At 38.1% G+C, this 14,926-nt stretch overlaps 1 protein-coding gene across 1 annotated transcript in view; it reads left to right on the top strand.

Annotated features, from left to right (window-relative positions):
* Window positions 1-14,926, top strand: part of mboat2a (membrane bound O-acyltransferase domain containing 2a) — a 38,520-nt gene that overhangs the window by 19,918 nt on the left and 3,676 nt on the right. The window contains exons 4-12 of the mRNA XM_079261984.1: window positions 2,538-2,615; window positions 7,142-7,237; window positions 8,862-8,917; window positions 11,636-11,690; window positions 12,962-13,148; window positions 13,442-13,634; window positions 14,319-14,422; window positions 14,573-14,637; window positions 14,794-14,926. Coding sequence (XP_079118110.1) covers window positions 2,538-2,615; window positions 7,142-7,237; window positions 8,862-8,917; window positions 11,636-11,690; window positions 12,962-13,148; window positions 13,442-13,634; window positions 14,319-14,422; window positions 14,573-14,637; window positions 14,794-14,926 — 967 coding nt within the window. The remainder of the gene's footprint in view (window positions 1-2,537; window positions 2,616-7,141; window positions 7,238-8,861; window positions 8,918-11,635; window positions 11,691-12,961; window positions 13,149-13,441; window positions 13,635-14,318; window positions 14,423-14,572; window positions 14,638-14,793) is intronic.

The raw sequence follows: 14,926 nt of genomic DNA, 5'->3' as shown, positions 1-14,926 counted from the left end.
TCATGATATTTGAGTAAATGTCTGTGTTTTCTGTGTTGTACCAGAAAGATGATGTAAAAAAAACAGTCTTTTGATTCGCTTCTTGTTTGTGGCATTTATTTAGGGTTTTAATTAAATTATCACCAAGTTTCCATATTTAATATCTAATGAGATATTTTCACAAAAATTGCAAGTGAAGATTTTCTAATTGTAGATTTTGTGAAAATAAAAAAGCTAGTGGCACTCAGAGAGCACAAACCTTCACCAAGATGTTGTCTTTTTTTTTTTGCCGTTGGTTGTGAGCATAATTTTTGAGTTATAAGTTATGAATGGGAAAATAATCCCACTTTCTACATAGCAAAAAATCTTTTGAAAAAATTCCTGCATCTATGTGGTGATCTGCATCAAGCCTTCAATCTAACCAGTTGTTCCTTATTCCATTTCTGCAATTTTCTGAAAATTTAATACATCTATCCATTACTATTTGAGTCATGTTGCTAACAGACAGATGTATTGACAAACCAGTACATGACCTTCACCATGGCTGTGTGATTATTGGGTCATAGTGCGTCATGTGATGGGGACCCCCCTCCCCCCCCCTCCCTCAAAAAAAAAAAAAAAAAAAAAAATATATATATATATATATATATATAAAAAACACTACATAACACTAGATAGTATTCTGTATTGTATTCTAATATTTTAGACATGCAACTTTGAAAAATGTAGAATAAGGATGCTGTTTAAACGCTGAATATTTTCCAGATTAAAGCTGCTGTACTTGTGTGCATTTTGTCTTTTTCTGTATTTACTACTGGTAAATTAGGACAGGAACCCAGAGAGCAGTACTCCTTAAGCAAACTGTACTTTTAAAACATTTTGCATAACCTCAGGCACACTATCTTCTCCTTGTTTGATTAGTGTGTACCTCGCATCTAGATTGACTGCATTGCTCACGACAGATTGTACCTTGTCTGCTTTTATGTGGGAACTGATGTCATTATTTGAGCTTTTACATTACACACACAATCCCACAATGTTCAGTCCATCATCTCCCACTGAAGCTTTTGTTAACAATAAGTCCAAGGCTTCGCTCTGGTCTAATAACACAGAGCTGGGCTCAGTTGACCAATGGAAAGCCCAGTAATGTGTGATACTATGTATAAGCATGGTTTTAGTTTAAGTGTAATAATTGCTCATAAGGGATCCAAAAAGGGTTGTGGCAGGACAGCTTTCTTTCTTAATTCAAACTTAGCCCAAAAACGTATTAATTAGCAAATCATTGTTTGTTGGCTGCTGTGCATACTTTAATTGACTTGATTCAACCTTCAGACCTATTTTAGGTACATGCATTGTTAATATAACAGCTGTAATCAAGTTATCCAAAGTCAGTTGCCAGATGTCTAACAGCCTATCCCCTATTGTCAAGTGTTTGTAAGGTTACTTTGACATCCAGCAAAATTTTGTCATTTCCTGCTTTTAAAGGTGTCTTGTACAGTAGAACGACACCTGAGAAATTTTTTCCATAACTGCACAGCTTTCATGCAGTCATAAGTTAAATGTAATCATCTGATGCTGACAGGTTCATCATCATCAGTGGACAGATTAAATTCAAGTTGCGTAAATACGGAGGGTGGCACCATTTGTCCTGGAGCCTGTCAATACTTTTGTGCAGCTGGTACTAATTTAGCTCCAGTTTGCTGCAGCCCTGTCTACTAATACTGGGAGTGCAATTGAATGAATGTCTGCAGGCACTTTTTGCTCATACACACTTTAATTCTCATACACAATCTTTTATTATACATGCTGTACGCATGCTAGCATTGTTTCTTCTTAGAGGACACCTGACTGTGGGTCCTTGAGGAGTTTCATTACAGATGGTGCAGTGTTGGTTTATTTTAGGATGTATTCCCATTCTGCAGAGAAAAAAGCTTGTCTCTGAACAGCACTCTTAAAAAAACATTTGGAGATTGTTGAACTGTTAAAGCATTAAAAGGGAATAACTTGATTCTATACATTTTCTTGTAAACACAATAATAGATTTTAATTTTTTTTTTTTTAATACATTCCAAAAAATACATGATAAAATTTTGTGTCATGTATAAATTTGATTACCTATCACCCTACATAATCTCTGCCCGCGCCCAATGCCCTTGTCCTCTTTGTTGACTCACTACTAACACAGTGTGGCATCTCTACTCGCCTGGAGGGCTTGACGTCGATAGGATCACACACTGCGCCCTTCAAAGACCCATCTGCTGCTGCTGTTGAGTTGTGTATTTGTGCACTGTGTGTACTTGGTTCACAAGTGTGGACATATATAGCATAATTTGATGAATGTGCGCACATTAATTCAACACAATGGTGTGATATTTCCAATCCTGCAGCTGGATAGGATGGGAATATATTAAGAACCCAGTGTGACAATAAGCAACACTGACTGGAGATGACACATGGCTGGTGGCATGACAGTGGAAGAAGGAAGGGAGTTTTTTTTTACAACAAATCCTTAGCTTTTTAATAGTTTGAAATGATTAATGGTGTTCGTGTCTCCACAGGTATTCCCTCCATTTCCTGGTACAGAGTGGACTGTCCTATGGAGTGATGATATTTGCTGGCCTGGAGCACATGCACAAGTAAGAGCTAAGTTTATTTTCAAATATCGGCAACTTAAGAAGCTGTTTTAGATGTTGAAAAGTGAAGTTTTTTGTGGACTCTTTTTATGTAGCTTTTAGTTTTTTAGCTTTTAGCTTTTCTGTTAGGGAAATTAACCGATTCTCCAAACAGTGACCACTTTCTGTCATAATTACTACAAAAACAAGTAGGGCTGACACAATTGATACCTAATGCTGTAATCACAATTATTTGGGAATTGTCATTGTTGCAAAATTGATTCAATTCCGATTTCTTTGGGTGCCGATTCAATTTAAATTGCGATTCTTACAATTCTTCATTACTGCTGATTTTTGTATATTAAAAGCAAAAAGGAAAATGTGCAAAACTTTATTTTTGCTCATCATTTCTCTTGATTTCAATCAGGAAAAAACAACACAGTAGCCAGGCCATCATTCTGCTGCTATTATGCCCAAGAAGACAATTCAATTCAATTCAACTTTATTTATATAGCGTCAAATCACGGCAATGCCATCTCAAGACGCTTTACAGACAGAGGGGAAAACATAATGAAGGCCAATTCATAACAGCCTATATAAGGAAACCAACAGATTGAGTTGAGTCCAACTCAATCTCCCATCCTGAGCAAGCACACTGGCAACAGTGGGAAGGAAAAAAACTCCCTTTTAACAGGAAGGAAACCTCCGGCAGAACCCGGCTCAGGACAGGCAGCCATCTGCCTCTGCTGTGTGGGGGGAAGAGGACAGAAAGACAACAGACAACAGGAACTGCTACTCCCGGCCAGGGAGACCTGCTGAGACAGGAGACATACATGTTAATGATGCAACACTGTTATGGGGGGGGGTAAGACAAGTAAAAAGATCAGTAAAAACAATAAAAATGACCAAAATGTTACAATGGATCATTTTTATTTATTTACACCTGATGACAGAAGAAGCTAACCTTTGACCTCTTGTAATATATATATATATTTTTTTTTACACCTCATTTGTTTGTAGTATAACTCTTTATTGACAGCAATATTTTACTTAAAGGCAGAATCTAAGAGAATCTAAGAAAATTTATTTTGTGGCCAAGCCTCAACACAAAATACCGTTATTGCTTTCAGAGGTAACTTTTACTCAGCCCTCCGATGAAAGCGCAGCTTCAGGGCTTGAGGGAGGAGGAGAGTCATAATGTCGGGACACACTGACATGCTGATGTTTGTAGATGCTGTTGAACCCAGTGGCTCAGATCTTTTGCATGGCAAATAGGTATCTGTGAAAGAAACAGGTTGAGATTTAACCACAGCTATGTGCTTTGCCCTCTGTGTTTGCTCATCCAACCAGTTTTTAGCCTATGACCTTTGTTCTTTGGAATTCATAGGTAGTCAAAGCTCTTTTGTAGCACTATTAGCCCTTTGGCCTCCAGGCATTGTTGTAGCTGAGAGCCCCCTGCATTTTACAACATTTTGGCTCATATTTCAGGACAGCGGAAAATGGGGGACCGACATGGCCAAGTGCGTGTAGTGAGGCGTCTTTGGGGTGTGCACTCGGAGCACCCCACATTTCACAATATGTTGTGAAATTATGTGAGACATTATGTCGCTGTTTTCATGCATGCCTGACTTTCCATATACGGAAACTGCAAAAGACATCAAAAGATGTCTTTAGCAGCCAATGAGTCAAATGTGATTTCTACTCTTTAGTTCTTTATATTTAAACTGTCCCTTCGTTTGTTTTTTATCAATGAGAATACTATGAGTAGATATGTGAGGTATAAAATGTAGACATTGCTTGTTGAAGGCCAAACTTTCCAACTGGATCAGACTTGTGACTCTGAGACTCCGTATTAAGAACTTCTGTCACCCTGAGGCATCTATACATAAAAATATATCTGAATTCTTCCTGCCAATTCATCATGTACACAGTTTGAAACAAGATTCTCTTATAAATAAAGAATTTTTTTTATTTTTCTTTTTTATTTTTTTTTCTTGCCCCCTCTGTGCCTGCAGACAGGAAGCTGCGAGAACAGAGATGCAGAACACAGGTTAGACATTGCTGGGAATGAACTTCTACTTCTACTGTGGATCTCCAGTCAGGCTTGGTCAAACTTTAACAACAAACTCTGCACAGTGCAGTCCAGCAGACTATGTTATGACTTCTCTATTTTCGTTCCTCTACTCAGACACCCAGTCTTTGGGGGAGGCTAAAGGAAGGAGGGTTGTGTTTGGTTAAGTTTTACAGCTTTATGGAGCCTCAGTAAACATTTTTCTTTGTTTTGTTGGTATCATTGTGAATGTGAGCCTGGCTTATGTCTGGCTGTAGAGTGACCTGAGGGGCTTTATTTAGTAGTTGGCATCGTATTTCCATACCATTCCCTCCTCCAGCTCACCTGCTGGGCGTGGTGAGCAGAGTGGGAATGTTCCAGAGGCTTCCTTTTGCTTCTAGTGTGAACATAGCACTGCCTGCTGGTTTAGGGCATAGCAGACAGCTGTGAAATTTTTCAATAAGGTGGAACTGATGTGACAGTAATGCAGTTCGCCCTTTCAAAAATGATAGTGGTGCTGAAGAAAAGACATGACAAAATGGTCCAGACTGTACTTTACAAAACACGCAAGAATCTTAACTTTCTTAACTTGAAAGTTAAATTTTCTCAAGTTATCATTGTACTTTCTTTAGTTTGTTCTTTGGAAGATAATTTATGATGATAAGGGATTATATCTTCAAAATGGCCTGCCTCTCAGCCAGCGATTGCTATAATAGTCTCCAGCTTCCCAGTGACCCCTGATTGGACTAAGTGGTTTGGAAAATGAATGAATGAATGAATGAATCTTTCAAATGAGATGTAAATTACTGCTTCACAGATGCATGTAAGAACGGATGGAAGAGCCTCAAGGCGTTTATGTGTACCCAGCTGAGCACATGTTCTAACTTTTTTCTTCTTCCTTTTTTTTTTCCTTTTTGTTGTAATTAGCTTTTCTTTTTATTTCCTTATGCGCAGTGTGTTTTTACACCTGCAGCTCGGTCTGTCTCCCACCTTCCCACAATAAGAGGCCTATGCACTGAGCTTCCAGGCTCTGTCCGTTTTGTTGAGTGAAAATGAAACACCCCCTCCAAGCTGTGAATTGCACCAACACAATTCAGATGACGATAAAGGCTGTATCCCTGCTGGGCTCACTGCCGATATCGCTGGTGCTGCACACATAGCTCATGTCCTCTCCTTAAACTGCAGCAGTGGAGAGAGCAGGACTTAATGAAAAGATTTTGGATGGTTGAAGGGAGGGAAAAACTTTTGTAGTGCTTCAATGGTTATTTTATGGTGCAACAGTAAGGTCTTTGTGTTAAACCAAGTATGTATTTGGTATTCAGAGTTTTTCCCCAAAATTTTGGCTCTCTTAAATAGCATGGGGACTTAACTTAAAGGTAGTTCAAATATGTTTTTCTTCACTTGTTTATGGAAAAAGGCTGAGGCAATATTTACCAATCCTGGTTACAAACCAAAAAGAAAATAAAAAAAAAATAAAAATAGAAATTTAAACTATTTTCTCCTTTATTTAACCAGATAAAAACTTCCTCGAGATTGGAAAACTTTTTTTTTTCCTAAGAGTGACCTTTCCAAGGACACTGCACAACCACAGGTTTATATTATAATATACCACTAAACAAGCAGATTTCAACCATCAAACACAACAAGTAATCCATGAAACATACATTGTAAATCCTGAATGTTCCCATGAATCAGTTCTAACTGAGCATGGTTGCTGAACGGTTGATCTGGAATTAGGATTTCCAGTATAAAGATCCTCCCATAAGTGCATGATGGAGTGCAAACCAATATGCCCTCGGACCAGATGCCAAGCCTGGAATGGATACAAAAAAGAAACCTCAGAGCACATAAAAGGACTGCGTAATGATCTCCTGTTTGCAGAGTTGTTTTTGGGTTTTTTTGGCCTTATGATTAACAGCAGCTTATAGTCCTAGTTCACATTTTGAAATTAAACTCTTGAATGCTCAGAATGTGACCTCTTGGACAAATGTGAGAGCCTTTATTTAATTATGTTTTATAATAACTTGGCAGAGATCAGGTGATGGCTGCTTCGAATACAGAAAACTCACACAATCAAGAGGTCCTTCCATACTGCATTACGACTTAGAGGAGCACAACCCTTATTTTGTTAGCAGCAAACTGAGCTAGCTTTTTTTGCAGACTTTTGCACTGCTCTGTCCTCAGCCTTTGGAAAAAAGGTTGTATTGTTGCATCTTCTTCCACTACTGGTGTCTCATAATGGTAGTCAGCTCTGCCTTTTCCATATTTTGCATTTTCTGTTGTGTTTGGGGGAATCATGGAGATGCCCTGTCGAAAAGGCCTCTTTGTACTGGTTAATAATTGAGAACATACAGTATGGTCGGTGTCCTTAGAGTTTTGTTTTTTTTTAGTGCTTCTGTTCTTTTTGTACCAACATATCCATGTTTTCACATGTTTTTATACATTTAAAAATAAACACTCCGAGTATTTTCCCTCTTCTTTTCTCTCTGTCTCTGTGCAGGTACTGTTTCATTGTGACACTTGGCTATCTGATAGTGTGTCAGATTACCAGAGTCTATGTTTTCGATTACGGCATGTACTCAGCAGATTTTACAGGGTAAGCTACTGTAATGGCAAACATCACTTGATATTGAATTTGAGTAACATACGGATGTAAAACAAGCTGAAACAATATAAAATCAAGTAATTAAAATCAGGATGCTAGATATAAGCAGCTAAACAGTAACAAGAGTGTCACTCTGCTCAGCTGTGCCAAAGATGGATGTTGATAGCGATAGTGTCCTTGTGTTGGGTTCCCACTCCTCCAGACTGTCTGACAATTCAGACAGCCTGTACTCCCAGCAGGGTGGGGGTGGCTAGTTGCTACGCAACCTAATGCAAACCCATACAGCCTATGTGAAGACAAAGATTTCCCTCCTTTAGATGTCAGCTGTGCCTGTCTTTTACTTGAAAATGTTAGATCGACATGCTTTTATAAATACCAATATGTCAAGGAGGAATATCCAGTTATTTCTATTCACTCAAAGAGCAGATTATCTTCATGTTTTTCATCGATCAGCACATCTTCATAACACTACAAAAAGACATTGATGAGTCAGCTTGACCAACATCAGTCCTTTAAAATGCATGTGAACATGTTGGTCTTATTAAAATTGTACAAAACTGAAGATCTTAAAACCAGACTAAGATGTCTAGATTATGTGGGCCTTGATTAACTTCTACATGCATACATTAAACAAGGCTCAAATGGACTTAAGTACACCACACATGCTCCAAAGTTACATATCTCTGCATCTTTTTGTTTAAAAAAGAAAGCATTAGTGTATATTAACATAGCCAAATTTACAATAAAGCATGTTTTTTTTCTATATAGTCACTGCTACATCAGGCGTACTTCTGTCAATAACTTGTTCCCCCAATGCAAGTATACTGTACTGAACAGTGGTCCAAAATGGCCAGGTGGAGCTGTTATCCACAGTCTGTAACTTATGGTTTATTTATTTAAACTCAGAAGTAGGATTTCGGACTCGGCAAGTTGAAGGTATCTCATCAGTCTCAGCATAAAAATCTAAAAAAAAAAAGACAATAACTGCAGTAAAAAAAAAAAGTCACTTCCATGTTTTTTGTTGCACACTTATTGCCTAGCCTCCATCTGTAAACATTGCTACAACCTGTCTTTGCTCAATGAAACATATTGTGTAGTGCTCAATATTTATTGCTAACAATTGCTAGCCGTGAACAAAGTAAAACTCTTACTTAAAAAAAATAAAACAAAACTGCAACATCTGTCTAGAGTGGAAGAATAGAAAGCTACAGAAACTTAAAAAAAATGAAAGATGAAGCCTATAATTATCCAGAAGGAATCTTCCCATTGTGACAGTAAAGCTGCAGCTTTACTGTTATTGTTATTGCTGGATGAATTATTATTGAATCCTGTTAGCTAAATGATGCGATTAAAAACAATACTTTCTCAATTATTAGTTAAGTTAAACAAGTATTAAGCCAAGCCAAAGCTGTAAATAACTAAATATCAGTAAAGATTTAAAACCCTGTTAAGACAGAATGCAATGTTTTGCACATGTTTAAATGTTATTTACAATTTATGCACTTTTCTGACTTTTCTTTTTAAAAAAAAAAAAAAAAAATTTTTTTTAAAAACAAAAAACAAAACATCTGATTCAGTGTGTTGTACATTTATCCCTCTCTTTATTTTTGATTAGGCCCATGATGGTTATAACACAGAAGATTACCAGCATGGCATTTGAAATACATGACGGTAAGATGAGTGTGTGTGTGTGTGGGCGTGTGGGTGTGTGGGTGTGCACCTGCACTTTCTCTAGAATCAAAGGTGCCAGATGTGACAAAAGTGAAATTGCCCATTCAATTCCCCTAGGGGTCTAAAAACAGATCACATGACCAGGTTTCGGAGCCAGTTCTCAGCTCCGACAGCAGACTAGTGAACCAGAAAGAGAACATAAGCATAGTTATGTAACGCATTAGTGATGGAGTGAATTTTTACTGTCAGATTTAGATGTCTGATTTAATCTTGACTGCATATTTCTAAGTTGGGAACCATTTATTCAAAGACAAATCAAAGTAGAGAGCTACTACAGAGACACTGCAGACCATTTGATTTACAAGGCAGAAGAGTTTTAAGTCCACACCATCTTACACTTACTGATCCTGGATTTTGAACTCTCCGTATTGCTTGAATAGCTACATAACTGTAATTGGTAAATCTAGACGAAGAACTGATATCACAGGCTGTAATAAACAAGTTTGATTAACTACAAGAAAGGCTCAGAGACAGAGGATGATAAGAGTTGCTCACAGCTCATAAGCTCCCACTTGGAGCCTTAAATCCCCTCAGGATCTTCAAGAGTGAGCGCAATCAGCAGTATAATAAAAATTTGTTTATTGGTGTGTATGAGGGTGCATGTTTATGTGTGCAGTGTAGTTTAAATTCTCTTCAGGTCATTGCTTTTTCTTGCAGTTCTGTGTCTAATGACAAGACTGTAATCCCCATCCTCAGAGAGATGTCATAATATTGTACCTGTCTGTTGTTTAATTATCCACATCCCACCTATCCAATCTATTTGCACAGGTTTTTCCTTTATTGTTGTAGAGAACATTGAAATTCCAGCTTCTTTTTGTTCTGGGGATCAGGGGTTCAAAAGTGGCCAGAGCAGCAAAATTTTGCAAAGCATGGCTTTGTTTATGAAGCTTTTTGCTTATGTTGTCTAATGAGTTGCATAGATAGCTACAGGTCTTTACTGCAATAGTGCAGGCTGAACAGTTGATTGACCTGTGATAGGTGGTGGCATCTTCTGATGATGTTATACAAACAACCACCTGCTTACTCTACACCATCGTGTCTTTCTGTTCTTTGCACTGTGAATTGTTTACGTTTCAGGTCCATTCTCACATCCTTATGATTCTCTTTGCTTGCATGTTGTAATGTTTCTGTTTAAGAATTTTGTCACGATATCCAACATGCGCTTGTTATTTGTTTGGATTTTCACTTCCTGGCCAATAAAAATAGTTGCCACCAAAAACAAAGGACATACACTAATATTTCATTGGACCAGCTTTAGCTTTGATTACAGCACACATATGCTGTGGCATGTTTCAATAAGCTTCTGCAATGCCGCAGGATTTATTTTGATCGGGCCTTGCAGATCTTATATTGATGATGATAGAGTTCGACCACTGCACAAAGCCTTCTCCAGCAACATCCCAAAAAGTCTCAATGGGGTTCAGGTCTGGACTCTGTAGGGGCCAATCCATGTGTGAAAATGATGCCTTATGCTTCCTGAACCACTGATTCACAATTTAAACTCAATTAATCGAGCCATTGTCATCTTGGCATATGACCGTCTATGTGGGAAGTCACAAAATCCATTGACGGAATAAGCTGGTCATTTAAGATAGCCAGGTAGTCAGCTGATGCCATTCTTCTGGCACATGATGTTACCGAGCAAAGACCTGAACAACTGTAGCAACCCTCTAGATCAGAGGTCTCCAACTCAGTCCTACAAGGTCCATAATCCAGCAGGTTTCCCATGTATTTCTGTTTCGACACACCTGAATCAAATTTAATGGATCTAACAGCCTATCAGGTTCTGCACAAAAAATCAATAATTTGAATCAGCTGTGTTGGAGAAAGGATACATGGAAAACTAGGTGGGGTGCAGACTTCACAGGATCAAGTTGGAGACCTCTGCTCCAGATCATAGCATTGCCCCCACAGGCTTGTACAATAGGCACTAGGCAAGGTGGGTGCATCACTTCATCTGTCATTCTTACCCTTATGCATCCATTACTTTGGAACAGGGTAGATTTATCTAGATTCATCAGATCACATACCTTCTTCCATTACCCCAGAGGCTAATCGTAATGCTTCCTAGCAACTTGAAGCCTTTTTCTCCAGTTAGCCTCACTGATCTCAGGATTATACTGCTGTTTAGCCCTATTGAGTCCCTCAATTTCCTACGGAGTGTTATTTTCACTATTAAACATGGTCCTGAGTTCTGCTGTTGTTTGTCTTCTATTTGATTTCACAAAACTGATTCCCAATCACCATTATTCTTTATTCTTTTCCTCATGACATTTCTTCCTTAATGACAGTAGTTCTCCATTATCTTTCCGATTTTGATTAGTGTGTCGGACAGTTTTGAACCTAATTTTAGTAGTATCTGCATCTCCTTAGATGTTTTCTCTACTTGATACATGTCAGTCATTTGACCCTTCTTAAACAGACAAACCTTTTTTTCCACGACCACCAGATACGTCTTTCCAAATGATTTTTAAGAAATGAGAAGCTACTCATTGTATCAGTTTGGGTTAAATAACTTTGGCTGAAATTGTCAGGAGGTTTTGACTTATTTGTTTAGTTAAATCATGAGTTGGGTCTTTTTTTTTTTTTTTTTGTGGCCAGGCAGTTTAATATATCTTGCTCATTTATAATTGTGTGGGTCTCTGCATCCTTCTGTAGGTTTGACCAAGCGCGAAGCACAGCTGACTCCCAATCAGAAATACCTAGCTATCAGGTATGTGACTCAGGTATGTTTTAATGCTTTCAGTGACAAGTTCCCTCAATCAAGTTGAATTTAAAAAAAAAAGTTACCATGGTTTGAAATTTGGGTTCAAGAGCTAAGCTCAAGAGGAACACTGGTCTTTCTTTTCATAACAGCATTATTGCTTTCTGCATTGAAAATCATCAGCCCCCTCCAACCCCCCACCTCCTCTCAGTCTCTTTCTGGTGCTTTCTAGCAGTTGTTAGGTACTTTGTATCTAGGAAACCACACACTGCTCTCAGCAAATAATATTTTGGGATTGCCCATAATCCTCAATCCATCCTGCTCTACAACTGTGCTTTTTATCCTCCAGCCTCCACCCTACTGTAGACAGCAATGCAGCCAAGATGCAGCAAATACTGTAGGAGTTGTGCATGAGAGAGGCTGTGTACTGAGCAAAAAGCCTTACAGACATAACAAATTCATTTTTGTTTATACAGCACAATGTCTTTGTAGGTAAGCTTTGCAGGTTCTTCTGGAAAAAAAATGAACAGAAAGAAAGAATGTAGATACTAAGGCTGGATGTTTTTTAGTTACACACTCACCGTTGTAGTGTGAATTTTGGCTCCTAAATATGAGTGGGCAGATTATCTGACAAGAAACTACCGAATGTTCGCCCACCCACATGTTAGCCACTGGTCAGTCACAAAATAATGCCTTCTCTAAAGCTTAAAGAAATGTTTAGTCTATCCTACTAAGTGCATATAGTTTACTTACAAAAACACAATAGAGAACTTCATATGAGACCTAAATAAAGAATAAATATTGTAAAGACAGTTTAAAAATGAAGTAATGTTTATTCTTCATTAACAGTCTGTGACTAATTCACTCAAATAAATGAGGCAAAACAAACAAAAATAGAAACAACACAGAGTTAACTAGTGAGTTTACCTTTCGGGCGCAATTATACAGCGGTGTATTTATTCCACTAACATTCTTTGGGCCACTCTGAGTCATTCGCTAACTTTGCTGCTGGGAAGGTGAGGAATTAACAGTCAATACGAGAGCTCATGTCCAGACAGGAGAAACTGTGTGTGGAAGAAGCACAAGGCCAGAAGGGCATGTCAATGTCTGCTTTGTTTTGTCATGCGAGTGCAAAATTGAGAATGTAACTTCTTATTTTTGGAGATTTTACACAATGGAGTCCTATTAACTGGTGAACACTTTGTCTTTTCATTCTGTTTTAATTTTTATTTACACTTTTCCTAATAATCTGGCCTTCTCTCCACACGATCATCCTGAAGTCGCATGCCCAGCTTACTGGAGTATTTGAGTTACAACTGTAACTTCATGGGCATCCTGGCAGGGCCCACATGCTCCTACAATGACTACATGTCCTTCATCGAAGGGACGTGCTATCAGCCACGCCACCAGGAGAATTCCAACGGCAAGGAAAATGGAAAGCTCAAGCTCAGTGAACCTTCCCCAAAGGTAAAACACACCTTCTGTGAAGACTTGTGCTGTTATGGGCAAAGTCGTACTATAATAGTAAATCTGCTAATACTGCGGTAATATGTTGATGAGTGAAAAACCAAACTACCTTGTGTTAAACTAAAAAAAATAAGTGGTTATGATTTAAACATGATCTGACGCAATACCTCTCTTGCAGGTGCATGTTAGTCTGGTGTTTGTAGTCGCATGTTGAACAGTCAAGCCTAAAAAAACTGGATTAATTGGATTTAATGTTTTTCTTATTCCACTCTTTTCTCTAATCCCTAACCCAGAGCGCCGTCATCTCAAAGCTGTGCACATGTGCCATCTCACTGGCTATCTATCTGTCGCTCTACAAGCTGCTCCCAGTAGAACACTCCATAAATGATGACTTCATCAGCACAACACCCTTCCATCTCCAGGTCATCTATCTTTACCTTGCAATGCTGGCTCTCAGGCCAAAATACTACTTTGTCTGGACTCTTGGTGAGTTCTGGGTTACGCATTTTATCCCACAAATATGTTATTTGTTGTTATCTGTTTTTATGTGATAGTTTGCAAATAAGAGAAATTATGTGTTTTTATGCTCAATGTAAAGTTAGTTGTAGAATATTGAAGGATGAATCAGTTTCAGGATATTGGAGCGTGAAAAGATCTTAGAAATAGTTTTGTAATTTTTTATCATATTTTCATTTAGCAACTAGATATAGAAAGACAGTGCCGCAATTTAACCACAAATCATAAAAACTGTGAATTTTGTGCAACTATGTGAAAAATGTGAATTTTACATGTGGGTGTTACAACTGATGTTTAGTTCATTTGCTTTTTTTAATTAAATGAACTCATCAAGCTTCTGTGGGTTTAGATAATTTGGTTATCAGGAAAGTAATGTCAAAATGCAGCCCAGAATAAAAAAACAAACCAACAAAAAAAACAAACTCTTATTTAATAGAACTTCCTGATACAACAGTGCCATCTAGTGGTAGGATAACGTTTTTTTATTTTTTTATTTTTTTATTTTTTTAAATTCAGCTATTCAAATCCTTGATGTTGCATGTTGGTATTTGCCCATCATTACTTCACAAAAACATGTAACCCTTGGGTGTTGAGCTCATTCTACTTTATTATGTTGTTTGTATTATATTCAGAAACTTTAACTTTCCCCTGCAGCTGATGCCATCAACAACGCTGCAGGGTTTGGCTTCAATGGATACAACAAAGATGGCTCCCCACGGTGGGACATGATTTCAAATCTCAGAATCCTGGACATTGAGGTTGGTTTTTCTTTCCATACATCCATACATCCATTCATGCATGCATACCCGCATACATACATGCATACATACATACATACTGGCTGACCCTCATTGAAAGACTTGTTCTTCCTAAAGTCTAAAAATAAATTAATCTGGATCTTGTTTCAGTTTGCCACAAGTTTCAAGTTGTTTTTAGACAACTGGAATATTCAAACAGCTCTCTGGCTCAAAAGGTAAGAGCATTACGGTTGTAATATAGTTTAAACATAACAGGTTCTGCCTCTTTAGGGTTATTATTTGTTGCATCTGGGATGGAAATGTGTTCATTTATTTTCTTTACCTATTTTGATTGATCCCTTAAACATGTACCACCTTGGTTTCCTTTGCAGGGTCTGTTACGAGCGCTGTCCTGTTAACCCTACAGCTGCTACCTTCCTGCTGTCAGCCATGTGGCACGGCGTGTATCCTGGCTACTACCTAACATTCCTTACAGGCATTGCCATGACCATGGCTGCGCGTGCA

This window comes from Telmatherina bonti (assembly GCF_933228915.1).
Source record: "Telmatherina bonti genome assembly, chromosome: 22".
In the NCBI taxonomy this organism is placed as follows: Eukaryota; Metazoa; Chordata; class Actinopteri; order Atheriniformes; family Telmatherinidae; genus Telmatherina; species Telmatherina bonti.
The sequence above is the reverse complement of the archived record's forward strand: the minus strand, read 5'-3'. Positions and strand labels throughout refer to the sequence as shown.